This window comes from Nyctereutes procyonoides, unplaced genomic scaffold (assembly GCF_905146905.1).
Source record: "Nyctereutes procyonoides isolate TBG_1078 unplaced genomic scaffold, NYPRO_anot_genome, whole genome shotgun sequence".
Lineage (NCBI taxonomy): Eukaryota > Metazoa > Chordata > Mammalia > Carnivora > Canidae > Nyctereutes > Nyctereutes procyonoides.
Window position 1 is genome coordinate 6,099,425 of NW_026575052.1, and position 15,101 is coordinate 6,114,525.

At 46.5% G+C, this 15,101-nt stretch overlaps 1 protein-coding gene across 4 annotated transcripts in view; it reads right to left on the bottom strand.

The window, feature by feature from the left end:
• The window catches only part of UBR4 (ubiquitin protein ligase E3 component n-recognin 4), a 131,746-nt gene that overhangs the window by 69,208 nt on the left and 47,437 nt on the right, over positions 1–15,101 (bottom strand). For all 4 annotated transcript variants that reach the window (XM_055332842.1, XM_055332844.1, XM_055332843.1 and 1 more), the window contains exons 35-51: positions 13,924–14,115; positions 13,065–13,135; positions 12,829–12,976; positions 12,164–12,391; positions 11,333–11,503; positions 10,122–10,304; positions 8,868–9,026; positions 8,368–8,520; positions 7,697–7,924; positions 7,242–7,399; positions 6,064–6,235; positions 5,599–5,800; positions 4,352–4,515; positions 3,721–3,937; positions 2,638–2,854; positions 610–673; positions 38–172 (exon numbers count right to left, since the gene is read on the bottom strand). In XM_055332842.1, the coding sequence (XP_055188817.1) occupies positions 38–172; positions 610–673; positions 2,638–2,854; positions 3,721–3,937; positions 4,352–4,515; positions 5,599–5,800; positions 6,064–6,235; positions 7,242–7,399; positions 7,697–7,924; positions 8,368–8,520; positions 8,868–9,026; positions 10,122–10,304; positions 11,333–11,503; positions 12,164–12,391; positions 12,829–12,976; positions 13,065–13,135; positions 13,924–14,115 (2,862 nt within the window). The remainder of the gene's footprint in view (positions 1–37; positions 173–609; positions 674–2,637; positions 2,855–3,720; positions 3,938–4,351; positions 4,516–5,598; positions 5,801–6,063; positions 6,236–7,241; positions 7,400–7,696; positions 7,925–8,367; positions 8,521–8,867; positions 9,027–10,121; positions 10,305–11,332; positions 11,504–12,163; positions 12,392–12,828; positions 12,977–13,064; positions 13,136–13,923; positions 14,116–15,101) is intronic.

A 15,101-nucleotide genomic window follows, 5' to 3' on the forward strand; every position in this document is an offset into this window, starting at 1 on the left:
CACTTCTACGGAAGGCATCTAGAGAGGCAATGATTACCTTGTGGCTGTGATAGGCTGAGCGGCTGGTGTGCAAGCTGGCCAGAAGGCTCTTGGACTGCTGCTGAACACTGGCAGGCGCTGGCAGGGACAGCAGCAGAGTGGCCAGCTCCTGAGCTGCATTCTTGTTTCTCTCCTGGTGCAAAAGACAGTAGGGTTATCGCTGGGCTCACCAAATCCATGCAGAACCAACTATGTACACTCTGCCCTTCCCTATCCCTCTTTTCTAGACCATCAGGGCTAGGTTATGCTCCATGGACTGCTAAGAGCAAAATGAGGAATTTCAGAAACTGCTATCCTCCCATGATAAAGGAGCAGGAATCAAGTCCAAGCCTATGGATCCTGGAACAGTGTTCTTTTTGCCAGCACTCATCTTCTTCTATGAAACACTCTCACGATGGATCCCCCAGAAGTAGGACAGAATATCTTAAGCTGGAGATTTCTCTGGAGCTTCTTTGCAAATCAAGGTTATTCTACAAATATTCTTTAGCTGCAAGGCCTGGGGCCTCTGACAACTCCACTGACTTCCTGCCTCTTCAGAAACCTTCCACGTGCTTTGAAAAAGTCACTTGCCTTCTCGATGATTGGGCCAACAGCAAAACAGCTTTCCAGGGCTTCTAAAGAACTCACAACCAGCCTAGGGAGACAGAAAAGCTGGCCTGAGTACAACCACCACCCTTCTCTCTGGTTGTGCTTTAGCCTGTACAAACTACAGTCAGGGGAACCTTGGGAACAGCTAATGAATGCCAAATACAAAATCAAAGCACAATAAGACCTGCCACAGGCATCATGCATATCATTTCCTTGCGTGACAGGCCAGAAGAAACCTGGCTCCTGCTTGGAGATCAACCTGAGGCCGTGTTCATAATCCGTAACTGAAAGACAGGGCTTTTCTTCCTCAAAGCGGGTAAGTGCTTCCTTCTGCTGCCTGTGGCAGGGATCACTGAGAAAGGCTTAGCAGTCTTGATGCAATGGGACCCGAAGCTCAGGTGCCCAGAGATCAGGAGGCAAAGGGATACACAAAGGGAAAGGTTAAAGCCATCTTCTTACACTGGGAAGGTCCACGTTGTACTTTATTTACACCTCCAAGCAAATGTACAAAGGCACTTCCTGTGAGCCCCTAAGTCCGGGGAGAATACAGACTGAATTTTCAGGAGCATGCCAACTGCCAACATTCACAGGGCACAACAAAGCACCTTTAAAAAACTGAGCCACTTTCTCCTGGGAAAGGAACCAGAAACCCAGCTGTTGAAGGGCACCTAGTAACATTCTCCCCAGGGCTTACTCCTGTGAGTTTAACGTAGCATGGTAAAAAGACCAACATCTTGATGCTGAGGCTCCAGGCATAGAGGGAAAGGCATGGAGAAGGCAGCTGGAGAGAAACAGGTCAAGGGGTAGCAGAAGGCAACAAAGAGCAAGGGAAGGGGTCCTGAGGCGTGAAACAAAGGTGGATGGAACAAGCTCTCCACTGGCTTGTCAGATGCTAGGATTTTCCCATCATCCCACTGCCCGCCCCTGCCCCCTTCTCACCCACTGTGGGGAGGGAGCGGAGAGGGACAGGGGATGGAAGAAAGAGCTAAGAGGTTCTGGAGCGGCCACCACCAAGTGTGCACATACAACCCTCCACATACTCCACTCTTACATGGGGATAGCTCCGCAGCCATGCAAGGACCAGAACAGAAAGAAGCAGGAGGACTCTACCACAGAAGCAGAATCAACGCGAAGCCACACCATCGGTTACACTGCTCTCTGACACACACTCACCCGTGCAGAGAAAAGAAAGAGGGCATACTAACCGGTCCAGCTTGGTTAGGGACTCAGTTTCAGAACTTGGGGGAGAAGCAAAGGAAAAAAAAAAAAAGGAAAAAAATGTGAAGCTCAGAGAAACCTGGAAACATATCCTAAGCAAACAATATAAGAATAGGGGAGGGGGAAAAAAGAAAGAGAAAGAGAGAGAGAGAGAAAAGGGTGGGGGCAGGCTGCTGGTGGGAGGCAGTGATTCCAAGCCAGGCTATTCTTCCGACTTACAATGTAAGAAACTCAGCATCTTACATCGTGAGTCGCCTCATCTACCGCACAAACCAGCAGCCACCTAGCACAAAGAAGCCAAGCGCAATGCTTCAGAAGGCCACTGGGGGGAGCCTGGGGAGGCTCTGAACTCTGCCGCACTAGCGGCAGCCAGCATCTCGCCAGCAGCGCCATTACCACCTAAGTGGCCGCTGCAGAGAAAGAGAAGACGATGACATCAGAATGACTGGGAAGATTCTCCCCTCTAATCTCAGCAAGACTGGACCCAAATCTCTAATGCTGGCTTGAGCATCTTCTACTGGGCAGCCTCTGGCTCCTCCAAAGGGCGCCTGAGCATTAAGAGAAGACACAGAAGCCCCCAGGCAGGCAGACTGGAGTCCCACGGCTCTGAGCACGCTGCCAGGCTCCGTTTGCAAACTAAGGAGATGCAAGGGTGTCAGGTGGCTCGGGGGCGAGCTGAAACTCACAGGCTACCCTTGGGACAGTCCTGAGGGATGGATGCTCTCAGGACAGGTTGTGCTGGGGGAGGGGAAAATGCTGGGGACTGGAGTCACCCCCTGCCCAGGCAGGTACCTCTCCAGGACAGTTCCGCTGGTGGTGGCAGGAGCCGCAGGGTCGCTGTCTCCAGTGCCGTTGCTCTGGTTCAGGTTGGAAGGACAGATGTTGCTGACAGAGGCAGAGGGGAACTCTTCTGGGGGTTCATCGGGCCAGCCAAACTGCTCTTTCGTTTTGCCATAAATTTTTACAGCGTCAATCATGGTGACGCCTGCTGGATCCACCGAAGCCCCAACTGCAACAAGTTAGAGAAACCTCTAGGAAGCACATTCTCTAAAGGGCAAACGTGGCCACCTCCAAAGTGAAGACTAGACTCATGAGTGAAAAGTAGCACATCCCATTGATTTTAGTCATGGAGAAACTCTGTCTCCAGAGATTCTAACAGCGCTTGAACCCTGAGGAGACACTGAACTACATATGAAGCAGTCCCACTGACCAGAGGCCTAGGAAGTCTACCTCCCAGAAGAACCCCTGAGCACCACAGCAGGAATCCTCTGGGGCTATCAGGGCACTGCATCCCCCAGCCTCCACCCTTAGGGAACTCAAAGCACACCCTTTGTTCAAAACACAGATCATCATTATTCTTCCTAACAGCAACTATTTCTAAGAGCAAGAGCATGAGACAGGCAACCAGCAAATAGTAGAGAAGGATGCCAGGCTTGTCAAAGGGTCAGGTATTTATATTAAGGGTTTAAAGTGTCCGACACAGCAAGGCCAGGCGTTGCTACTCATCCCTCTCTCAGTGGTGTGTGACCAAAACGCTCGTGCTGGAAGAACACATGCTGCTTTTGCATCCCAACCTTGCCTTTTCTCTGCCTCGCCATGGAGACAGCCACACCAGCAAGGCTAAGCCAGCCCCAGAGATGCAGGACATAGAGGCAGAGTCTGCCCCGCCTTTACTCCTTGCATTCTTCAGTACACCCCTCTCCTGCCCCCCTGCCTCCTGTCCACCTCCAGTAAAGCTCAGAGGTCCAGGATGGCAGAGATCACTGAGCAGCAGAGAGCAGAGGGCTCCTAGAATACTGGAGAGCCACAGAGAAATGGCCCCAAAGTCAGCAGGCAAATGAGAAGGGCAGGCCGTGCCAGGGGCTGGCGACTCACTGAAGAGGTTCAGTTTCTTGTCAGCCTGCAGGGCTTCTTCTCTGGTGAAGGGGAAGTCAAACCAGCGGGAGCGACTCAGGTTAAGCTGCATGGTCCTGCCAAAAATCTCAATGTATGATGGGGCCCGTTCAATGGCCTGGGTCCCAATCTGGATCCGCATGCCTGTCATCACCATAGTGCTGTTGTTGTTGCTGATCTCAATGGTGAATCCACCAGGCTAGAGGGAGGACATGCACAAGTCAGAAAACGGAACACAATTTCTTTAAGACAAACTTGGAACCCTTTGTCTGCTGGCACCAAAGTGTGCGACCCCAGACAAATCCTCGATCCTTCTAACTCCTTGGTAATTACTTATTTACTTCTGAGGACAGGAAAATAGAGGCAGGGAGTGGACAGTCTCCAATTTGTGGCTACTTCCTCCCTATCACAAACCACCTCCTGCTGCTAACATTGGAACAGGAGCCGTTCTATGTGGAAGTCGAGAATAATCAGTCATTTATTCCAAGGACCACTAACTAGAGTCCAAGGGTCAGTGACTGTAAGGACAGATTTCACACCTGCATTCTAAAAGCAGACATGTTTTCAAACCATACTTCTACCCAGGCACCATACCCTACCCAGCAGTCCTCACCTTGGTGTTGGCCACATACATGCCGGTGGAATTCAGCCGGTGCTTTATCTGCTGCGCGTTGTACACCTGCAGAAGGTCGTTCCCACCAAACTCCACGTCCGTCAACTGCTGGTTGTGTTCAAAGAAGTCGATGGGGAAGGTCACCTGACTAGATGTGCGGGTCGCTGTGGGGAATGGCACCAGTGCACAGAGATCTATCAGTAAGTGTGTTGCTCCTGCCTCTGCACCCACTCACAGGCAAAGCCCATCCCAGACCAATCCCACAATCAATGCTAACCTCTTCTGGACAACGGGGATTATAACATTCCTATCAGCGTGATGCCCACATGTGGCCAGCAACCCAATGGTCATCATTCCTTACCACAATTCAACAAGTGGGACAAAGAATTTGGGTGTGGTACTGAGTAGTTAGTAACAATAGGCTCTCTCGTGGATGGTTTATTTAAAGTAAACAACAGTGGGGCACCTGGGTGGCTCACTGGTTAAGCATCTGCCTTTGGCTCAGGTCATGATCTCAGGGCCTTGCTATCGACCCCTGCATCAGGCTCCCACTTACAAGGGAGTTTGCTTTTCCCTCTCACTCTGCTTGTTCTCTTCTTCTCTCTCACATAAACAAAATCTTTTAAATAAATAAACAATAGAAACTATTTCTTTACAGTAGGGTGAGCTGCATCATTACCTCAAACATGGACTCTAAGACAAATTTCATTCAGGGGATGACTCTTGCAAAGGTTTCTGCTTAGCTAGAGTCACTCATTCCTGAATTCAAGCCTTCACATCCTGAAGAGTCCTCTATCAGCCAGGGGCAAAACACCCAGCTCAGAGATCTATAATGGGGCCTCTGCTGCTCGGTGGGAAACTGATAAATGGAAACAATATTCCCTCGGTTCCATCTTATACTTCACATCAGGCAAGCCATGTTCCCCAAACACAGAGAAAAATCTGTCCAACAAGGTCCATGAGATCATTCTTTTCACAGCACCTAAGAACCGCTGAGCTAAAGTAGAAAGCTGGTGAATGCTTGTCATCTGTCCCATGCATTTCTAAAAATCACAAGAACACTGCTGGCCTCAGGAAACTTGACACTGCTTTTGGGAAATTAACTAACACCTATTCCTCTACCTTTACAAAACAGGCAAGCAAGAGAGGCACTCTTTCTTCATGGAGATTTATCATAGTCTGTTCCAAGTCTTGTCTAAAAGACTGCCATCCCTGTCCCCCCCCCAGTCTTTTCAGGAGGGCCTTACTGATGGTAGCGGTCTTGCGCTTTCGCACAGGCTTCATGATACTGATAACACTGCTGGGCTGCAGGGACGGCTGCAGCCAATAGGAGGTGTTCTCCACGTTGGCCATGTAAATGCGCAGGCTGCCATCCTCACACAGCAGGATCATCGTGGTCCGCTGCTGCTCGTTGCAGGCCGTGTGCCGAATGGCAACCATGTCTTGGATCTGGCATAGGGGACAAAGGAGTGTGAGAGTTCTCACAACCATAGATCAGAATCTACAAAAAGAGGCAGAATCCAACTAGTTCCACAGTCAGTCAAGGGGTGTAGAAGAGCAACAGGGAAAAGGCATCTAGGAGAAAACAGGTGAAAATTCTTTGACAAGCCTCTGCTACTGAAAGAGCTGGGCAAGGAACATAACATACAAATACATAAATATAAAATTAGACCAGGTTTCACAGCCAAGTGATAGGAGCATCTGGCACTCACCTTTGCTTTCGCAGGCAGCGTCTTAATCTCTTGAATAAGGAAAGTGTCCGGTTTCACCATAACTACCAGTGGCACACCTGTAGTTTGCTGGACACAACATACCAGGCCAGGGTGGTTCATCACCTCGGACCACTGGCAAAGGGCAGGAGATGTCTTACTGCCACCATTGGAACTGCAGACAACAAAATTGGCCACAGAGTGTCAATCACCGCTAGTCATTTTTTTCTTGACTTAAAGCCCATCCCAACCAAACACTTGACTCCATAGCAATGCATCTTTCCAGGGACTGGAGTTACCCATGAGTCTCAAGTTTATTCTGAGCCACATATATACTCTCACATACCCACTGTGTGGCCCCAGCAAGAGTCCTGGTTTAGAAATCTCCTCTGCTGGCTTCCACTGTCTGAGGAAAGAGGGGTCTCAATGTGCCTAGAGGTCGTCAATTGAACAGAGCTGCCTAAGGCACATGATCCCCGGTCCTATCAAGTATCTCCAAGTACGTGAAATTCTGTGTGAATGGTATCCCATTTGCTTTTCACAACATTTCACAACACAGAGGCCAGAGACCTGGCCTACAGCACTTTTCTGGCTCTTCAGTGGCAGAAAGGAAAGACAGGAAGAAAGTCTAAGTTTCTTCCTCCTAGCTCCCTAAATACTCACCTCACGTGCACCTCTATTATCCGTACACCTGATGCAAGCCTCTACCCGCTGCCCCCCAATCCCGCAAACCATGCCCCCATTACTGACACCATGTTCTGTGTACCGATCAACCATGCCCCCATTACTGACACCATGTTCTGTGTACCGATCAACTACCCCAGCAGGAAAACTTAAAGGCCATTTTGGTCCCGTCAGTGTCTAGGAGCAACTGATGCTCCCTTCTCAAAACTCTGTTAGCATACCCAAGCTACATGCACTGCCTTGACCATTGCTTCTTCCTTCTGAGTGACAGTGGTCCCCAAACCACCTCTTACAGCTTGGGGTCTCTGCATGGTGGAGGACAAACCATGCAGACAGCCAACCTGCCAACACTGGGTGCCCACTCCTTGTAAAAGGGAAACGACCGCTGGAGCAAAGTAAGGTTCACCAGGTTCCTGAGAGACGCCAGTACTGGGCCAGGGCATCTCCCCGCTGAACACGGGCACTGTGAAAGCTGAACATGAAGTGCTCCTTCCCACCTTTTGATGTTGATGGAGAAGAGCTGCAATACTTCCAGAGTTGTCCTGCTAACGGTGGCTGCGAATGATCTGCCTTGACAATAGCTGAAGAACAACATCTGCAACACATGGGAGTAGTAGACGGACACACCGCCACCTGCCACCTGGCTGTTACTGTCCTGTCAGAGCAAAAATACGACACTTGCATTAACCTCGAGTGTTGCCTTCGGGACCAGCATCCGGTTTTGCTGCTTATTAGTTTTAAATCATGAATATGGGCTCTCAAAATTTAAGCCCTGTGGGTAAATCTTAAAATACCCTGAGTCAAGGAACTTCACAGTGAATCAGTTTGGTCCTCGAGGACAAGTATTTCTGCCATTAGGGGAAAAGTCAGAGACTAAAGAGAAAAGAACAACGGAAGAGCTGCTATGCTAATGAGATCTGGAAGAGCAGGAGAAAGCAGTATCTGCCCAAACCTTCAAGTCCTCGTGGTTAATTTCCAGCACATTAGTGACGTAAAAGGGTCCCTGCTGGGCACTGCTGGCCTCTTCCATGAGCTGGGTATAGATGTAACCAGCTGAAGACATTATAACAATGATGTTCTTTCCCTCCTCGTTGAAGAGGAAGGTAACATCTCTTATCTTTGAGCTTGGCAGGAGAAAGTAGAAGGTCGGGCTCAAGGCATCAACAGACAGGTCATAAATCTGCAATACAGAAGGAAGGGAGATCTATTTCAGTCCCACCCCCCAAATTATCCTGACAAATCCAAAGACCTGCCACTGGTGAGTAATGGGTATTCCTTCTCCTTCCAACAAAGGTCTGGAAGTGTCAGGCACTGAGCATACAAAGATGGGTATCTTTTTATTCTCCCTCAAGGAATGACTAGGGGACAGATATGCATCTACAAATTCTATGACGAGTACAGAAAGAGCCATGCACTTGATATAGCAAGGGTAGAACCAGAATCAATGTCCTATCACCTACTCAAAGAAAGCTCTTGCTCGGCACCATAACAAAAGGTTACAAAAATGTCATGATTGCTTATCTTTAATTTCTGGGACAAGCTAGCACAGAATGGAGATCAGACATTTTGGATTCAAAAACAAAACCATTCTAGGACTACATCATCAAAGAACAGTAACTATACCTTGACAAAGTCCGCAGTGACAATCGCTAACTCGGTCTGTGAACCAGGTAACCACACAGCTTTGATGATGAAGTTGCCCGTTGCCAACTGAGGGTGCAGCACCAAGTGATCCGAAACAGAGCCTGAGCTACTGAAGGTCAACACGTGGCAGTCCTGCACAGGGTTTAAGGAGCAGACTGGTTAAAAGATAGCAGGAGGCAGGCTAACTCATTTCAGCTCTTTCAAATCTTCCTGAACATTCCCTGCCTTCAGATAGTGTTCCCACTGTCAGATAATACAGTCAGGTTTCAAGAACACATACAAAAATCACTTCCAACACAAGAAAGATCTGCAAGAGCTGGGAGAAATTCAGAGAAAGATTTCTTTTATATTCCAAAATCTTTTAAGTTTTCATCTCATCAATGAGTATAAGAAAGTGGCGCTGAGAACAAAGGAGGAGAGAAATGCGATCCATGCAGGATCTAGAGCAAGAAGTAATCAAACTTAGATCAGATTATTACCTTCAGCCCACACACAGCAAGGTAGTCCTCCTTACAGGGATTCCCAGTGAGGCTCAATACAGTAAAGGGGACGGGAGCAGAAGCCAGGCGGGTCAGAGTCAGCTTTCTTTTGCTGGAATCCGCTTGCTTCAAGAGTGCAGAGAGCTGCAGAACAGTGATCTGAAAGGGGACAATTGCCAGATTTCCTTATCGCCGTCCTCTTAGAGAGAACATTGAGCCCAACAAAAGCTCCTTCAGTGGGGTACTAGTCCACAGCTAAGCCTTTAAGAAAACCCTAACTTTCTCCCGGCTCAAAGAGATGGAATGCCTTTAATTTCCTCCTTCAAGTGACAACAAAAGAGAGGACTAAAGAAACCAACTCTTCCTTGTATAATCAGTTCAAGATCATTACCCACTTCCTGTATGCTATCATCCTTTCTAGTTTTCTTTTTTTTTCCTTTCTAGTTTTCTGTACAAGTTTTTGTTTTGTTTTTAAGTATCCTAGAGGGATCTTATGGACTATTTGGATTTCTAGTTTGTTTTTCACTTAAGATAAAGTTAAAACAACTTTACTGATGATAAAAAAAAAAACAGAATACAGAAAAATGTTAACATATCTGCCACTGTTCCAACCTCTACCAGTTCTATAAAACAACCTAAGCTTCCCTGTGTCCACAGTGGGCCAGGAGGACAGGGAAGAACTAAGGAACACTGAGTCTTCCCATGAAGATTTTTATTCTCTGGACTTGTGCCCTCCCTCCAGCATGACCAAACTAGGCCAAGCCTGGGAGCCATGCTGTCCTAGGTAATCACGTCCTTACCTTTCTCTGAGGGCTTGAAGGATGTTTTGAGTGGGAAACTACTAATGAGAAACAGCAACTTTGTTCTAGTCCCACTGCCTCTAAGTCTTATCAACAAACTCAGGGGTGGAGTAGAAAAAGCTCATTAAGCTCCATCCCCTAAAGCATTCTTAGAATCCAAGACTTTTTCCCAGAGGGCCAACCTGAGCATAGTCATCAGTTTTGTTTAGCACTTGACAAACATGACCAGGATGCCTGGGTGGCTCAGTGGCTGAGGGTCTGCCTTTGGCTTGGGTCGTGATCCTGGGTCGTGATCAAGTCCCTCATTGGGCTCTCTGTGGGTAGCCTGCTCCTCCCTCTGCCTGTGTCTCTGCCTCTGTGTCTAGCTCATGAATAAATGAATAAAATCTTTAAAGGAAAAAAAAAAAAAAGACAAACATGACCTAAAATGAGTAGGAAAGAATTGGAAACCCACCTTCCCTTTCTCATGGCTAACTGCCAAATGCTGGCGGCGCCCATGCGGGGAGGAGAGCACACACATAGCCACCCGCCTGAGCACATGGGCACTAATTAGCTGTCGAATAGTCTGGCCCTGGTCTCCGCTGTAATTCATCCGAACATTTTCAAAGGCACCTTCCTGGGAGCCTAAGGTGGGAACCTGGCAAAGAGGGAAGGAGGGAACAGGCAATAGTAAGGCAAAGAGATCAAATGAATTCATACACTATTCATATGACTGAGATACTATACAATGCAGTCATTCAAAAGCAACAGATTCCAGTCTCTGATCTATGGACAGTTAGGTGAATCTCTCAAAGTTATTGTCAATCCAGTAAGAATAACATAATAATGTTTCACCAAGCTAAATTTAATTAATAAAGTACAGGCTTCTTGAAATGTTAAAAAGCTTTTTTTTTTTAAGTGAAATGATGCTAATGACAGAATGGTTTCCATTCATCTGACCTTGCAAAACTAAAGTCAGCAACTTTATGATCACCAATACTATCCCAATAATTCACTTCATCTTTAATAGCTCGAAGTCTAAAAGCCATTACCTTTTACCAAAATACCAAAATATCTGTATGTATGTACGTGTGTTTATTTCCAAGGGAATATTTCTCCCTTAAAAACAGATACCTTCTGAGATCGGTTCCCATACCTTGTTCATTTGTACACTTCCTTTACAGAAGCACAGACACTTTACGCTGGTTTCCACTACTTTATACTTGCTACTACACAGGACAAGCAGAACACACCAGAACTCCTAGCCTCAGTGCGAGCAAGAGGACTTAATGTGGATAATGACTCAGGACTTCTAAGCCATTTCATATGAAGAACTAGGGAGAGTTGCCTAAAGGGTTATTAGCAGAAGATGACAAACATGAATTCTGCAAGCCAGTGGAATCTTAGGGAAGAAGAGGTTTTCTACTTTAGATTCAGAAGAAACTCTACTACAATTGCCCCCAGATGCTGTCTCCAACACCTTGGGAGTTGATCTATTTTTATGAACTGAAAAGGGGACTTATTCACTGGGTTGGCCCAAATGACCTTTTCTGTCTTCTTTTGAAGATACCCTCACACATGGATCTTCAGGCTGAATAGCTAGGGATTGTCTGTCCAAAGGATCCTCCCTCAGAGTATCGGCATAACTTAGCATTTCAGTAAATATGATCCTCCGGACACACTCACCATCAGCTGATCTGTCATCTCAACCACCTTGTCCACGGTATGCAGCTCCCGGAGGGCTTGCTGAGCCCGGCTGCTGCTCCCCACAGCTGAAGCCTGCTGAAAGTTGGTCTGAATGGCATCCATGAGGAAATTGAGCATGTCTAACACGAGAGGAGCGAAGGAGAAATTGGCCTGAGAAAAATCCAAATACACAAATGAAAAAAAAAAAAGAAAAAAAAATAACAAGTCGTACTCATCATAATACATCTTGCTAGTAACTCTACAATCTAGAATCCAGTTTCCTCACTTCCAATTTGATATTCTAGCCATATCTCTTCCTCTCAATAACATTAGATTTGTGCTACAAACTCTAGAGCAATCTTTCTAAACCAGAAATCCCACCAAAAAAAAAAAAAAAAATCCCACAGACACCCTAATGCTAGAATATATCCATCACGTATGATTAAATTCTCTCCTGTGCATCTAGAATCATTCTAGTTACATGCCATCCTTGAGGAAACTGAGAAAACAATCACGTAAATCACTTTCTGTAGTCTGTACTTCAGATGAGGAACCCTGGCCAAGAAAAGTACTCTAGAACTAAAATACACCCTCTCCTGCAAACTCCCATAGTACTCCTCAGTCTCAAATCCCTCCCTATGAGGCAGGGGCTTGACAACACATCCTACTCATATCAGTCCTGTGAAAATGAGCCAACTCACAGAAGAGAGAAAGTAACTCTCAACCCCTCAAGGCACATTGCTGTATCAGCCCTGCACCTGGCCTGCTCGTGAACCAACCTGCCAGGCTCCACACACCACCCAGCATCCCAGGCACCACCAAAACGCACACCTGGTTCTGCAGCTCCTCCCGGCAGCCCTCTACTGTGCGGCATAGGCTGCTCTTCTTTGGCTTCTCTTCGTCAGCAACCTTTCCATCACTGATGGTGACTTTGGCCTTGTCAGCTGGAGAGGTGCTGGTGTGGCGCACCAGACTCTCAGAAACCCTGGGTTCACTCTGAAAGGCTGACTCCTTCATAGTGGAGCTCATGCCACTGCTAGGAGTTCGCTTCACCAGCGCCTAGAGACAGGAAACATCAGAGGCCCAAAGCCTGAACCACAACCCAGATGAAACACTGCCTGAGATCTTGGAGGGAAATCTGGACCAGGAGGAGAAATCAGCCAACCATTTAAATGATACCCAAATGCCTGAATTCTGATTTTCACGATACCCACCTAATAGTTAACACTTTACCCACTCACAGCAACAGGTCTTGATTACAATATCCAAACCTGTGGAAGTAGGTCTTAGAAAAAAAACTGCAAGACCTTTAATGACCCTGCATGTTCTAACATTCTAAGTGAAGCACTTAGGCCATGATCAGTGACAGACCCAGAACGTACTCCTAGACCCAGGCCACCATGAAGGTGACATGGCAGCTTCCCAATCTGGCTTTAGCATTCCCGTGTCACTAATAAGTCACCCTTTCTAGCCCAGGAAATGTTCGAAACTCTCACCAAACAGCTGCCATCTTCCTTGGCTCCACAGTCACAGAAGAAGGACCCGTATTTGGCATAGGAAATCTCATGATCCTTGTGGCACACCTTGGCGCAAACTGTGCACACACCTACTCCATCCACCATTTTGCAGGTATGACAGTGGTACCTACAAAGAATAAGAATGAGCAAATAAGCCCAGCAGCCCCAACAGTCAAGACCCAACAAATCCTCACCTGAAAGAGAACTATTCTTACCAATGCTGGTTCATGAATTCTTTCTGAGTGATTGTGAAAGTGCAGAGTTTGTTACAAAGAGAATCTTCATCCTTCAAAGATAACAAATCTTTTTAATCAGAAATACACCCTTCTACACAGGCACCCCCAAAAGTATACCCTACAGAGAATAAACAGTCAATTCATAAATGACCAGTAAAACTTACTCCGGGAAATAATGTGCAGGCTATAAATGCGCTACAATTCCAAGTAAGAGCTTAATGTTGTAGGGATAGAAAAAAATAAACCTAGGGGCACTTGGGGGGCTCACTCAGTTGAGCATCTGATTCTTAGTTTCAGCTCTGGTCATGATCTCAACCATGGGGTTAAGCCCTGCATCGGGCTTCATCCTCAGCGGGGGGACTCTGCCTGCGATTCTCTCTCTTCTTCTCCCTTGGCTCCTCCTCCTACTCATGCAAGCTCTCCCTCTCCTCCCCCATAAATAAATAAATAAATCTTTAGGGGAAAAAAGAAAAGAAAAAAGTTTTTCCACTTTCTCTGTAAGGGAGTTCACACCATAACCATTAAGAATTCATCCCTAGGACTCCATTATGATACAAAAACCAAACAACTGCAGAGTAAGTGACTCTGGATGGAAGAAGGCATATGCTTATTCAACAGCCCCTTCCCTAAGAGATTAGATTCCCACAGCTTGCTCTGGAGACCTGGAAAATTGGTCTGGCATTAGTCATATAAGCTGGGAGAAAGCAGACAGGAGTGGGAGAGTTTTGAAGCGCACAGGGCTAGGAAAGAGGGCCAAAGGCTGGTTAGCATGAGCTGTGTCAGTGCCAGTCAGTCAGCCACTAATAACCAGTTGCCTGGATGGTTACATGGTACTTACTGAATCTTCAGCCTGCGAGTCTTCCTCTTCCACTGCCAACTCCTCCACCCAGTCCGAGTCCACCTCAATGGCCCGCTCCTCCCCATCCACTGAGAGGTGACTTGGGCCTTGACCATTACTCTGGCTCAGGGCATTGGTGACATCAGCCAAGTAAGACATAATATGGCACGTGCACTCCAGAACTATCACGTGCTAGAAGAGAAGACCACCATCATACCAAAGAGACCTCAGCTTCTCCATACCTAATTATTATGTATTTTGTTTTCTCAAACTTTTCCCAATAAAGCTAAAGATCAGAGAAATGGTTTAAAAGCAGACAAAAAAACGCGTTTACATTATCTATTTCCTCAGCTCTGAGCAATGTAATCACATATAGCCAATCAATATGCTGTACTGAATTAATGGGATTCTTTCATTCTTAAGCACAAAAACCATTCTCCACAAAATGCTATAAAATGAGGCAAACCTGAAATCAGGAAAGCAGGTAAAACTGGAGGCAAAAATCATTCAAGAAAAGATGACTGATACAGAGAACAGAATGGTAGTTGCCAGAGGCAGGGGGAAGGAGGGGGTCAGTGGAGAACAGATGAAGTGGGTTCAAAAGCTACAACCTTGGGATGCCTGGGTGACTCAGGGGTTGAGCATCTGCCTTTGGCTCGGGTCGTGATCCCAGGGTCCTGGAATCGAGTCCCACATCAGGCTCCCTGCAGGGAGCCTGCTTCTCCCTCTACCTATGACTCTGCCTCTCTCTGTCTAATGAATAAATAAATAAAAATCTTTACCAAAAAAAAACCTACAACCTTCCAGTTATAAAATAAATAAGTCACAGGGATATAATACACAGTATAAGGACTATAGTTAACAACATACTGTATTGCATATTTGAAAGTCACTAAGAGAATAGATCTTAAAAGCACTCATTATTAGAAAAAAACATCTTGGAACTATGTATGAAGACATGTTAACTAGCCTGTGATCATTTCACAGCCTACACAAACATCGAATGATTATGCTGTCCACCTGAAAATAATTTAGTGTCATGTTAAGGATACCACAATTTAAAAAACGAAAAAAAAAAAAAAAAAGACTAGATTAAAAGTATGAATGGGCTCTCATTGGCTTTTTTCCTACCATCAGTATTTTTTTAACCACTGGTGAAAGACACTTACATTACCAGG